The sequence below is a fragment of the Crotalus tigris genome, unplaced genomic scaffold (assembly GCF_016545835.1).
Source record: "Crotalus tigris isolate CLP2741 ecotype Arizona unplaced genomic scaffold, ASM1654583v1 scf7180000018239.1010054, whole genome shotgun sequence".
NCBI classification, from domain to species: domain Eukaryota; kingdom Metazoa; phylum Chordata; class Lepidosauria; order Squamata; family Viperidae; genus Crotalus; species Crotalus tigris.
Genome location: NW_024096901.1, coordinates 276,821 through 291,656, shown reverse-complemented (window position 1 = coordinate 291,656; position 14,836 = coordinate 276,821). Strand labels below are relative to the sequence as shown.

General features: G+C 35.3%; 1 protein-coding gene across 16 annotated transcripts in view; it reads right to left on the bottom strand.

The window, feature by feature from the left end:
- The window catches only part of COL23A1 (collagen type XXIII alpha 1 chain), a 300,569-nt gene that overhangs the window by 125,452 nt on the left and 160,281 nt on the right, over positions 1-14,836 (bottom strand). For all 16 annotated transcript variants that reach the window (XM_039349226.1, XM_039349222.1, XM_039349231.1 and 13 more), the window contains exon 3: positions 12,322-12,366. In XM_039349226.1, the coding sequence (XP_039205160.1) occupies positions 12,322-12,366 (45 nt within the window). The remainder of the gene's footprint in view (positions 1-12,321; positions 12,367-14,836) is intronic.

Sequence of the window (14,836 nt, the reverse complement as noted above, 5' to 3'; positions counted from 1 at the left end):
ATTACTGAACCGTTTTAATTTTTCAGAAAAGTCAATGAATGACAACTGGGACTGGAAATTTACATTAATTTTCCATTCAATTTTCTTTTTAAAAATTACAACTTATGAAGCCAGCCTGTTCTATGTCCTGCAGATATAAAAGAGACCAAAAACGAAAGAATGAAAATTTATAGACTGCCAGCATTTTAAAAAAAAGACTCAACTTTGCATTTGCTAGAATAAAGTAACTGAAATAAAAATCTACAAGGAGATATGAAAAAGACTGAATGGTAGTAGTGAGAAAAACAGATGTGTACTGATTTGCTATCATACAATTATTTGACTAGACATCTTTAACTTTACTTAAAATAAGTTACAAGAAAATAAACAATTCACCATTTCTATTCCTCTTTTTTACATCAAGATGAAAGAAAAATAGTCTGGCCTTCTTGAGAAAAATCTCGGATGGTACTGGCATGTTACATCTTGAAGAAGGCTAAGAGAAATTGAATCCCAAACATCTGTTTTCAGGCTAGACAGAATAAAATCCTATGAAGTTGATCCTCCCCACTTAAGCCTATTTAACTAATTACTTTTTCTCAAAGTCCATATTATGCACCTTCAAAACTGTCCTATGCACAAAGGCTACTTAGTTTTTGTTCATTTTCAAAAATACAGCTATATTTGGTCTTTGTAAGAAAACATGTATTCTGCATGAAGCTGGAACATGTGAATATGGCTTGGAATTAGATGATTTGAAGTGCTGCCTTCACCAGTATCAAGTGCCAATATTTTAGGATTAGTTTCAGAAGGTTATAATTACATTTGTAGAGACAAAGACTTTCTCAATAATAGCACGTTACAAACCTCAGTGCAACTGAAGATCGTGTACCACTAGAGATATTTAAACAGGTTCAAAAGATCCACCTGTTTTAAAAGTTTTCTCATAAAGAATTGATTGTTTTGCTATTTGATTTTGTGCTGCATAATGCAGTGTTATTCTCAGTATAATGTTGGCCCTATTCGTGATGCTGTTATTTTGTCATTATGATGTTAGATATCATTAGATGCTGATCTGATGGATTTGACTACAAAGGCATTCTTAATCTATCTATCTATCTATCTATCTATCTATCTATCTATCTATCTATCTATCTATCTATCTATCTATCTATCTATCTATCTATCTGTATCTCTGCCACACCCCAAAACAACTCTATAATATAAATTATGTTTATATAAGATGGTAATTTTCTGATTCATATAACTACTTCAATGGGCAGATACACACACATACAATGTAACATGAACGGAAATTAAATGACAAAGAAAGTTAAATAGCCTGGCGGAATCATAAATAAAGGATGGTACAAGACAATTAAAATTAAATATCAACCAGTTCCTAATTATCTAAGAAAGAAGCAAGCCAGGCAGATGGAGGTATGGCTAGTAGGACCAAAGCATTAAAAAATGGATTCCCATACATGAAATATATGAGAGTCACATCTGCTTCTGCTTGTCTTTATGACTGGTGGAACAGTGGTGCCCTGCCTGATGCTTAATTCCTAGTCCTGCTGGGTTGATGGTACTGTTGTCCCCACCTTCTAAGTGGATTGTTGCCATGTCCCAGGTAAGGCCAAAGTGAAGATACTCCAAAAGTTAAAGCTATTTCCAATGTACACAATTAATAAACCTTAGATTTTGAAGCAACCAGGGAAGAGTTGTGTTTCTATAACTTTAGTTTATGATCATGAGAATAGTGTAAATCAATGCCCCACATAGACATATTCTTTTTCATGGCCCAGGATATAAGTTCAGGCAATAAAAGTACAATATTTTCCTCTCTTTGATATTGTTGCTTCCCACACAAACCTATTTGAGAGATATGTATTATTTATGGTCCTTATGTGTAAAACTTAGAATATCATACTAATATTCTGGCTTTTACTTGCCTATCTGAACTTTTGCAGTTTTAACTGTGCATAGGACTAAACATTTAAGATTTGTTAGATAATGTTGAACAGATAATTTTGTACTTGTATTTTGTTTTTAGAAATCTAACATTGCTGGAAATAATCAACCTTTTGGAACAGTTCTGGTTTATCTTCCCAAGTTTCTGCATGCTAGAAGTATAACGACATATACACAATCAATCATCTATTATGAAGCGCACCCAGCTAGTCAATGAAGTGAAAGCTATATATGGTATATATCAGAAATTGAGAGATAATCACATTACGCTCAGCAACATAGCATAAGATTGAAAAAAGAACTAACAATCTTAAATTGATCATAAATCCAAAAGCAGAGACGGGATAGAAACTCCTTTCTTTTATAGCAGAGTCTGTAGATGACTGGCTTTTTAACTTGGTGCCAAACATTGGAACAAATTAACTAGCAACAACTACAGACATGCTGTCAATTGGCTCTCTATAAACGGAAGTACTAAACCCTCACATTAGCTTTGCGTATCACACAAATTACTTTTCTCTCTCTTCATAGGCAAATCCCATCTCTGCCCACCTACCTAACAGCCTTTGTGGATCTTCTACTTATGCTATAACTTGTTACCATTTATACCCTTAGGCCTCTAGTGGGTGTTTATGCTCAAGGAAAATACTCAAAAACTACAATATTAAATACTTAAGGCTTTTTTTAAAAACGGGTAATGATGGGGCTTGACAAGGCTCAGATGGCAAGATATTCCATGCATGTGGATCCACTACAGGAAAGACCCTGTCTTTTGTCAGCATTTTTGGCTTATTCAAACCAGAAAACGTCTTTAATGTATTGGAACAGAGTTGGTATTGGAACAGAAATAGATATGATAATCTTAAAGGGGTCATTTATAAATCTTGGTTATGTTTCCTTGTAAAATCAATTCATTTTGAAGAGGTGTCTCATTCAGAAGAGGCTGATTCATTATACTTTGTGCACTGTGAGTTTACCACCTGATTCCATAAACAGCATTGGCAATACTTACTCTTTTCTGATATATGCAATCAGTTATATGAAGCAATCACATTAATGACAGAAATACACAGAATGAATATGTGTGAAATCATATGAAATCAACTGATAATGTATTTGGTGTGGAAAAAGCACCCTTAAAGTTAGTGATCTTTCTTATTCGAAATGAAGATCAGAGACTCCTCAAGCAATTATGAGGTGCAAAGGTGAGTCCTATTGCTCACCATGGATTCTCTCTTTCTCTTCCTCCTCCTCCTCCTCCTCCTCAAAAAAAAATTAAATAAGAGAGAATCAATAGGTGGTTTTGTGTTGCAGTAAAACGGATGTAGGAAGGCAGGATTCTGCCTTCTGCACCCGATTTTGCCCTGTTGGGGGCCCTGAAAAGGGCCTAAAGTCACCCCAAAGAGGCAATGAAGGAAGGGTGCCTTGTTTATCATGGAGAGATGGTGGTCTTTCTGTTTGATCCAAGGAAAGCCCTCTATTCCAGCAGGGGAAAGACTGGCCACACCTCTGTGGCCGGCCATTAGCTGCTGACAACCAAAGAACAAAAGCTTCAATTAGCACATCATAGACAGCATGTTTAGAACTGGGTGAAAATATTGATCCTTTCTTTACTATTTTACAACTGAATTTCCTGGGAAATGCTCCCAAGAAACTAAAAACCTCCGGATGTGAACGGAAGCAGCGTTTTAAACTTCTTATAGGAGACAGAAATATACAATACTGAAGTGAAAGTTATACAAAGCTACAGTTTTGATAAATTGGAGAACTGAGATAATTGTTAAGATTTTCTCTTTGGGAAAAAATTATTGAGGTGAAATATAAGAAATCAACCCTTCGTTTTAAGATTGGAAAATGGACTTTGAATGACATTTAGTGGTGGATTTGAGTATAGCACTATAGCACTATAACTAGCCCCTTGGCTGCTTGGTGACTTTCAGCTGAAGGGAGAACAGCTGGCAATAAAGGAAAATATTTTGTCACATTTATCTTCCTGACCTTCTTAGACTATAAATACCTACTGAGCTTGGACTTTTAATCTCATGAATTAGTGGGAGAGAAAGAAAATTTTAACTTTTGAATACTTCTGGCTGCAGAGAGGTTGAATATTTTGAACACTTGGAACATTGTGGACTACAACTTTGCCTGACTGATAATTTTCAGAATACTTGAGACAATTATTACTATAAAATACTGCCATTAGGACTGGATTATAAAGGCTACATATAAAGACTAGAAAACTAGCGGAAACTTTGTTCTACTCTTACTGAGACTGGTGATACTAGAGGATTTCTAGGAATGATGCCTCAAGAAAAAACAAATACCTTTCAGAAGGAAATATTCTCCATTCTACAGCTAATTCATCAAACAATTGTTGCACACAAAGAGGACATAATGAGACTAAAAATAACCTAGATGATATAAATGACCAAATCTCCAAATTGAAGCTACAACTGGAAAGTTCCCAGATAAAGACTACAAAGTATGAACAAATAAGCCAGAAACCAGAGGATGAAGCAGAAAAAATAGACCTAGAGATGGAGGAGATAGACAAAGGGAAATATGGACTGCCATATACAAATAAAATATTGCAAGACCTATTTATAACAATGAAAATACAAAAGACCGCTTACTTCTCTCTCCAAAATACACCTGATGACAAGGAAGAAAATTCTAGAAAATGGAACATAAAGTGGGCAGGGGAAAAGTTTATGGAATGTGGATGGACAGAGTTCCCCCCCCCCAAATACTCTACCTAAATTGTCTTCCTCATGCCAAGCAGCTTTCACAAAAGAAAATTTTTGGGCAATTTAATTGCCTTGGTCTGGAAAACTACTTGGCAAAGAAAGAAAGCAAGAGTTAAATTTTAAAAACAGAGATTTGATCTATTGGAGAGGGTTCTATCTGTTTAATATACCTGTTTGAATATGATTAAAAGAATGGATGACCCTTAGGTTTAACTAGATTTTTATAATGGAAGATATGATGTAAAATTAAAATAGCATTTTTTGTTCTTCTTTTGATATGGGAAATTTGAAAATAAGAGGAGGATTGGTATGAATAAATTCTTTAGCTATATAAATGTAAATAATATCAAGAAGATTGTAAATAACAAAGATACTTTAAATATTGCTGGGAAATCAAACTTTAATAAGAGCATGAAAAACAGGATATTGACTTATGAATTGATATTATTGTTATTTGTATAATATTAGTAAAATATTATGAAGATGTCTATATATAATTTTGTATACATCAATAGTACCAAGAATTATAATTGTCTAATGAGGGGAAAAATGAAAAAAAAATGGGGAATAAAGGAGGATCAAGGAAAAAATACTGGATTGTGCAGTACTGAATAGATTTATATTAAAGAAGTTAATATTAAACATGTAAACTCAGTCAACATGTTGTTTACTAAGTTCTAAAGATTGCAATTTTAAAAAATTTAATAAAACTTATATAAAAAAGAGAGAGAGACTCAATAGATTGTCATTAGAACTGATTAGAAGTCCAACTGCCAGGCTTTAGATGACATCAAATGTCATGTTGGATTGTCATACACAAAGGCTTGAAAAGGAAGAAAAACAACTGACTGTTAAAGGACCCAGATGAAAGAATAAGATCAGTTATCTGTTTTAAGTTATATGTGCCTTAAAACCAACAATAAAATCCTGTGTTTTGTTTGAGGGGAGTAGCAGCAAGAATATAATGAAAACATCTATCTCTTTTCCCAAATACTTTTTTTTTTTTTTATAAATTGGAGTCCAATTGATTTAGTTACTTGTTATGCTGTCTTTGTAGCACAATTCTGAAGGGTTGCTTGTCCATATGGAATAGGAAAGCATTCAGGCCAAGTACGAGAATTGCAGAGGTACTTTCCCCCCATTACTCCTCCATTCCTACTTCGGTATGCACTCTATTTTAACTGTATAAAAATCCAAATTCAATATAGAACCTAGCCTTGGAAAAGTATAATGCCTGCCACCAGAAAAAAAACAAAATACTGTAGCTACAGTTTTAGCTTTCTTTAATTCTTCTTTGTTGCTTATTTCTCTTAGTTACACGCTGATCTTTACAGAAAATTCAGTAGAGATCTACAGGCTGATGCCAAATGAATCTACCTATCAGCACCTCACCAAAACCATATCTGGCAGATCTTTATTTATTGACCTAATTGAAAGGAAACTGGACATTAATGTGGGCAAGAGTTTACATAGTCAAGACTATTCAAGAAGGGAACAGCTTTAGCAAGACTATTACCTCTTTCTATCTCTGAAAGCAGCTGTGCTAAGACCAAGGGCTGGCCATTCTTTTCATGTTACAAGAAATTCTTACCTCTCCTAACCTCAGAGGAGAAGATTTGGGTATGTGTACGGGAAGAGGGGAGGTGATATTTCTTTGAGAATGCAAAATTATTTGATAGATACAAATTGCTTCATGCTAAAAAGATTAAGGCTGTTTTTCTCTCATAACTATTCTGTCACCTTTTTATTTAGTTAGCCTATACCTCAAAGTGGCTTCCAAGTTTAAGCTGAAGAATAAACACAAAGTAAAATCTTCAAAAATACTTTTGTCATTTGTCTAACAGAAATTTTAAAAAGTGTAGGAGTCTTAAAATCCAAGGCACTATTAAGAATCATATCAACAATGTATAACTGTTCTGTTTAGAACAAGCAACATGTCAGAAAGAAAGAAAGAAAGAAAGAAAGAAAGAAAGAAAGAAAGAAAGAAAGAAAGAAAGAAAGTTTAGTCATAATTTCAATAGCTGCCAGAGCAAAGATACTGCCAAGCAAAACAACTGTTAAATATTTGGCTCTAATTCAGCCTTTGTCTGGAAGCTGTGAAGTTATAACCACACAAGAATCTCTAGGGAGCATGAAAACATATAAAGCAAATAAAAATTTGCCGCCATTTATCAACTGTAGTGAAAGAGTAAGACCCTGGTTTCCTGTGTGGTAAGGTTATCAAGATGAGAGAGAGAGAGAGAGAGAGAGAGAGAGAGAGAGAGAGAGAGAGAGAGAGAGAGAGAGAGGTGGGTGGGTGGGTGGGTGGGTGGGTGGGTGGATGGATGGATGGATGGATGGAGCATACATACAGTACATACTAATTTTGATAAAAAATACTCAGCAGCTGGGTGAGTATACTCAGTATAACTAATATCCTGAGGTCAATCTGCTTTTTGGTTAGACTGTAATCCAGATAAAACATTCTCTTAGAGCAACAGTACAAAGCTGATATGAAACTGGAATCCTATAATTGAGTTTTGAATTAGGGTGCCTTTGAATTGTCTATTTACAGTATATGTTTATATCTTCTTCTTCTCTTTCAGAAAGTCCTTCAGCTTACTTTCTATTGAAAAAACATACACTCTGCTGGCCTTCTGCCAAAAATAATTCTTTATTTTCTTTATCTCTAAAAGAATATATGTTAAATTAATTCTGTATAATTTTTCCTATATTGATAGTGTTTGGAATATGGTTCCAAAGAGCCTTTTACGCTGCAGATAAACAATAATTTTGTAGTTCAGGCAAAGGATCAAAATATGTGAATTATATGTGTATGGTTCTGTCTTAAACATAGTTTCTATGTAATACTTGATCTGAAAGATAGCATTCCAAAAAAGCATTAAAAATACAATTGTAAACACTATAGTGCACACTAGTTAACCAGAGCTGAATACATTGCTCCAACATTGGAAATTTTAAAGAAGAGACTGGACAGCTATTTGTCCGAAATGGAATAGGTTTCCTGCCTGAGCAGGGGGTTGGACTAGATGACCTCCAAGGTCCCTTCCAACTTTACTACTACTACTACTACTACTACTACTACTACTACTACTACTACTATTATTATTATTATTATTATTATTATTATTATTATGGATCATCGCACAGTCAGCCAGATGTTCAGACTGGATTTGGCATTTTGTCTACCTATCGAGTCCTTACCCAGGACCTGGGATAGGCAGATGTGGATGTTTGATGGTATTACAGATATCGTCGCAGGATGGAAGCAGTTCCTAGTAAGGCCGCCTTTTGCAATTAACTAATAGTGAATTTGTCAATGCCAATGGTGTTCAAGTGGTGCTCCAGTTGTTTGGGGATTGACCCAAGGAGCCTGTTACTATTGGTACTACCCTTGCTTGCTTTTGCCACAGTCTTTCTATTTCTATTTGTAGGTCTTTGTATTTTGTTATCTTCTCCAGTTCTTTCTCGTCTATTCTGCTGTCTCCAGGCACTACCACGTCCACTATCCAGACTTTTTTGTCTTTCTTATCAACAATTGTTAAGTCCACTGTTTCTTCAGCTTCTTTGCATAGGTGGCACTTACTGTCTGTTGCTGTCTTCTCTATTATTATTATTATTAATCAAAAGTCAATGAACAAAATAGTGTTAAATTCACAAATTCATATTTAATCTTGATAATAATGTGGAGATATATTTTTCATAACTGAACTATGAACCAGAATTGTTCAGAGTTGGTGAAAAAGCTCTGATTATTATCCTATGTAGCAAAATTTCAGATGCTTTCAAATACTATTTGTCCAGTGCGGCAGGAAGCGAGGGGGAAGCAGTTGTGAGGAGTGGAGAAAATAGAGTGAATGTTGCAGTGCCACTTGAAGTCGCTCGTAAGGGACTTGTTCATAAACACTAGGGGGCACTGATCATGTAATTTCAAACAAGCGTTAAGTGAACGCTCATAACTCGGGGATTATCTGTACCTACAATAGGAGAATAGTTGATGAAGATGATGGAACTTGCTGAGATGATTAAACTGACCTGTTTGATTAGAGAAAAACAACATTTACATTTATTGCTGACTAAAAACCCTTAAAGAGTTTTTGTGTTAAACAGAAAAAAAATGATCTTATCTATGATTATACTTATAATTGCTGTAAAGAAGATTGGAATTTATGTCTTTATGTTTTTCTATTTTCCTTCTTCCTTTTTTCTTTTTTTAATTTTAGTTTCCTCTTTCATGCCTTTTGCTTTTTTCCTTCTTATTCTGTTTTAGCTTGTATACGGTTGTATTAAAAAAGAAAAATGCATGACTCTCCTTTTAGCTTTATATGTTATTTTAATATATTTTTCTTGTATTGATGTATTACTCTATTTATATTATTGTATAGCATTTTTATAATTTGATCTGAGTATTTATAGTTGAAAATGTTACAGTACAGAAACTTATTAGCAGCATTTTTAAAAATAAAGGAAGTATTTTTCTTGAATGACAGGGAGTGATCACATTGAGACATTTTCATGGCCTTTCTAATATTGGAGGAAAAAAATTTTTTTACGTTGTTCCCCCCCCCCCAAAAGGAAGTAGTAGCAGCACTTTTTCTTTCATCAGCAAAGGATTCTATGAATCAGGGACATCTCACTATTTCCCTTCTACCAAATACAAAAATAGAAACAAATGGTTCAGCCAGGGGAGGTTTGGGCAGGTATTGTAGATACTGTATGGAAGGGGAAGGAAAGCTTCAGCAAAGTTTGGATGGTCAAAAAGATATACAACCAACTATGCAAAAGGTGGGGGAAATATGTGGAGAGGCCCACGTGGCCCCCAGAAAGAGGAACTGAAGAGCTGTTAAGCGTAGAGCAGTAACAAAAATGTGAGGCCAAAGAAGGACAAATGAAGCAAGATAGAGAGAATGAATGGAAATACAGTGGATCCTGTGTGGACAGAGCAACAGTAGGAAGGCAGCAGTCAGGCTGAGTAATTTAGGGCAGTGGTTCTTAACCTTTTTGAAGGAATCGCTCCCTTGAGCCAATGAGGGAGTTGTCATCGCCCCCCTCCCCCAACATAACCTCTCAATCACAACATAGGAAATAATTCTTCAATTTATGCAAACACTTGTTTTGTTTTCTTTAAAATTGTCATCAGGACATATTGATGCAAATAATTTATTTCAAGTCTTTTTCCCATATCTCCCATATTCTGGCCAATGGCGTGCCACTGTATGGGCAGAGGCTGCTACACAACGCGCATGAAGATAAGCGATGTGTATTCACATATGTTTTGTACTGAAGCTAGCTGGAGGAACATTTGAAAACACAATTCAATCCACTAATAGCGAGTGATCTGATGTTTTTGTACGACAGATACACAGCGATTCACTGTATGAAAAAGTCTCAAAAGTGTCCCCAAAACTTCTCGCTCCATCGCCCCCATATTGCCCCCTTTTCATTCCTTTGCCCCCGTGTCGCCCCTTTTTGTTCCATTGCCCCCTGGGGGGCAATATCGCCCAGGTTAAGAACCACTGATTTAGGGGACCCAAAACTGTTGCAAACCTCACTCAACTTCCCACTGGGCTTTATACGGACTGAGGCTGCACATCTTGCTTTCCTGACTTACATAATACTCTGATTTATGTTTTCATCATCTCCTTCTCCAACCTAAGCCTAAGTTCTCTTACCTAAGCCCTGATGCTAAAACAATTAAGCTCTTCTACACATCAGCTCATCTGACATCATCCTCAGATCTTTTCACTAGCCGTCCTTCCCACTTATAAAGAAAGCATCAATTTATTTTAAGCTTTCACATTTTCTTTCATTCTTTGCATTTTAATGAATTTCTGTCTGGACAGAAAGAGGTGCAAAATGTTTTTTGTTGCATATTTTTAAGGGTATTTTCTTATAAGAAAAGTTGCAATGATTTAAAAATAAACAAAAGGGTCCCTCTTCTTTCTCTTAAAACTTTCTGAGGCCTTGGAGCAATGTTATGATATTTAGTATCAGAGCCTTATTCTTTCTTTCTTTATCTCTGCCTAAGCATATTTGCCTCTTTATTATAGCAACACACATCTCCCTTTCTGCTCCCTGTGTCTGCATTTCCCATCTTTACATTAGCCATTAGTTGTGCCTTCCTAAGCCCAAGAAACTAAGCTCTAGGGAACGCTTCATTGAATTAAGATAGATGAAAATGATGGAAAAAAAATTTGCTCTGTGAAGGATGCTTGGAATTTTTGCTGAATTATTTGACAACCATAATCTGATCCAGACAAGGGTTACACTGGAAAAGGCATGCGAGATAGAATAATAAAGATTCCATTCTGAAATTAATGCAGAAAATGGGAATGCTTCAAAATGAAGAAAATATAAAAAAGATATCATTGATCAATACAAGAAGAATCATTTCCACTTTCCCATTTCTCCTTCCAGTATTCCATTTCTCTTCAGTTTGCTTGTTCAGGTCTACAGTTATTGTTTTCTATATGAAATGCGAGTTGCTTCCACACATCATGCCATTTAATGCAATATGCTTTTAATTTTGGCTTAGCATATTTTAAGAAACAAGTCATTGTAATTGATATATCATGCTTCATATGGCTGTGCAATCTGTGAATCTTAACAACTGTGCTTTATTCAACAAACCATGATGAAGTAAGCTGTGGCTTAATACAATGCAGATTAAGTTTTGTGAAAGGGATGAGAACAATAATTAGAAGTCTGTTTCATGGTTTGTATCAGATCCTAGTAGCCCAGATATCTGACAGGCAACAGAGCAGATTTTACTTAAGTCTCAGAATTAAACTACATGTTACATTCAACATCGTGTGGCTTCCTTTTCTTAAAAGTCAGCATGAAGTGTGTGTTTGTGTGTGTGTGTGTGTATTTTGACCTGGGGCCATGTCCCAAGTGGATCAACACTTTTCCTGTTTCTTCCTAGACTGCATCTCCTTCCTAATTAGCCACTCAGTGAGTCACTATCCAATGACATCAATCTACAACCAGAAGAAGTTATTCTTGCTACCAGTAACTGCTGTCTAGGAATGAAAGTTTTCAGATGTAAAGTAACAGCTGAGAAAGAAAGAAGTAGCACAGCCCTTATTGTACACGACTATTTATAGGCTTATCCCATTAAAAACAAGGAAGGAAAAATCAGCAGATGAATTAAAAAGAAAGCCACACTTATATACAAAGTACAGGTAGTCCTCAGCTTACAAAAGTTCGTTTAATGACCGTTTGAAGTTACAAAGGCATTGAAAAATGTGACATGACCATTTTTCACACTTACGTCCGTTGCAGTTTCCCCATGGTCACGTGATCAAAATTCAGGCACTTGGCAACTGGTTCATATTTATGACGTGATCCTCTTTTGCGACCTTCTGACAAGCAAAACCAATGGGGAAGCCAGATTCACTTAACAACCATGTTACTAATTTAATAACTGCAGTGATTCACTTAACAAATGTGGCAAGAAAAATCATAAAATGGGGCAAACTCACTTAACAAATTTCTCACATAGCAACATAAATTTTGGGCTCAATTTTTGTCGTAGGCTGAGGACTACCTGTAGAAGAAATTTTTCTCACCTTTTACTTTGTGAATATAATTTAATTTACCAACATTACTACAAGCAAATTACCTGGTTCTCCCCGTCGTCCAGGCTTTCCTCTTCTTCCTGGTGGACCTTTGAAGGAAAAAAAGTGATTTATTTAACTCATTTCTTACTAATACATCTTTACGTAAAGAAATTCCATTTAAAACCTGGTTAGACAAAAAGATTCCATGATGGCATAGAATGGCATCATGTGTTCTATTATTTTTAAACAGCAAGCCTATATCTAATTTATTCATTTCTTTGTTAAATTTATTTGCCTCATATCTCACCATGGAGCTACTCTAATACAGATATAGATTTATTTATTTATTTATTTTTATTTATTTATAGGGCTGCCCTCTCACTCTCAGTGACTCTGGGCAGCTTACAAACAATAAAAACTCAATGTAAAAGAATAAAACACAATGAACTCGCCTCCCTGGCAACAACACACAATCAACAAGCCACCTGATGGGCTCCATCCCACTCTGTGTTCCCCAGGCACATTGGCAGAAGCTGATTTTCAGGGCCGTATGGAAAAGGGTCAAAGTGGGGGCCAGTCTAATCTCTGGGGAGAGGAAGCCACATATTTCAGTGTGTATGGCTGTCCATTCATGACACTGGGGCTCAAAATTTTCAAAAATTACAAAAAAAAACCCAACACCCAGAATCAATGTACATAAAGAGCAACCGGGGTAAAAATAAACCCATCCATCAATATTCAGGCTCAGCCCCACTTCCTGGCCCCCAGGAGTGCTGACTCACTTAAATTCAGTTCATCCAGATATCTTCTTTCTGAATATTCTGTATATCTAATTTATACCCAAACTAGGATTAGGAATGGCAGGAAGTTTGCTGGGCATCACTGATCATATAAACTAGTTTTCTAAAGGTTTCTACCCAGGATCCTTACAGAAATATCCATCATATTGTTCCCTTTTAGGGTAAGCAACATTACACAAAGTGCAGAAAAGAGGTATGACATAGTAAGCTAAGGAAATGTAGGAGATGACCAAGCTGAGCTTGAGGGAGAGGTCAAATGCATCATCAGTTATGAGTTCCTCACAAGATATCTAAGTCCTGCCCACTTGAATTCCATTGACTCTTATATACCACCAATTTGCTTTGACTGTTAGTAGTTCATATTCTCGTAGAGAGCTTAAGCTTGCAAGAAATCTTTATACCCATTTGAACTGCCTGGTCTTCTGATTTCCCCGGAACTTGACATGATAAGAAAAACAAGAGGAAATAATTTCTACACTAACACTATTCTCTCTGCCTCCCTATAGCTTTCTGTCTTTGCAAAGCACTTACAGTATATACTGCTTCATCTATTGTCTTTTGTTCCTGAAACTTATCACTTCTCCAAGGAGTTTACTAATTCTATCCAGCTACAATTTCTTCAGTTTCCCCCTTTCTCTTCACCTCATATGTTTATTCTGCAGTTCAATATTCTTTTATGTCATCTACTGTATATGACCAAATCATCCCTAAATATCTCCTTCATTATTAGTCACTCAGTTTTGTATTCAATTCATATTCATTCAGCAACCATTGAACCTATCGCCTGTATTTGGACAAATATTAACTACTTGCAATAAACCTAAATGTTACCAGTGTGTACACACTTTGAAATGGCTGCATCGACTTTACCATTGTTAGTAAATACAAGGCAAAGATGAATAGAATATTCTACTGCTCTTGTTCACCATCATTTTAATATGCAGTTATTTTCTCTGTCAAACATCTTAACATGATATAATTTTTCAGATCCAGGCTCTCATTATTTCCTAAGAACTATCTAACATTTGCTGCTGCTCTAGCAGCAGTAGTTATAATAGTAGTAAACTTTATTATAACTATTGACCAATTTAGAAACAAAAATCAAACCACATCTGAGACAGCAAATAAAAACCACAGTAAAATTTAAATATAACACTCATGTGGTCAAACTGTGGCATATTTTATAAACAGTAAAACAAAACTTGGCCACATGCAGAGAAATAAAATCACGCAAATCAGATGGTTTACAACTGTAAATAAAATGGATCTGGCTAACCTGAAAATTTGAGCAGAGGAATAATTAGCTATTTTAAAAAGTACAAGATATATCAAAATCTATCTCTTTTACCATGCAGAAATACACATACAGCCATAGGCACACACAGAATGAAACTTAACTAGAGAATGATTAGACTTACAACTTTTAAGTAAAGTGCATTTACAAATTGCAACAGAGTACTTTTAAAAAAAAAGATGACAGTAAAATATTAAATCATATCAATTTGAACTTGTGAACTTTGCCAATAATGTATATTCATGTAGTCAATAGATAAGGTTGGTGGCCCTGCATTTTTTAACAAAAATAACTGCCAGTAAAGGCCAGTGGCAAAAAGGTCAGATAATAAGTGTGCTTCTTTAAAAAAAAAATCACTCTCAGCCTACACCAGTTTCACAATTTAAGTAGTAGTTTATGTCTTCTCATCTACATTGTTGTTAAACTGCTTTAATAGCAGAGGAAATAATATGAACCTTCTGGATTTTGAAACATTTCCAGTCT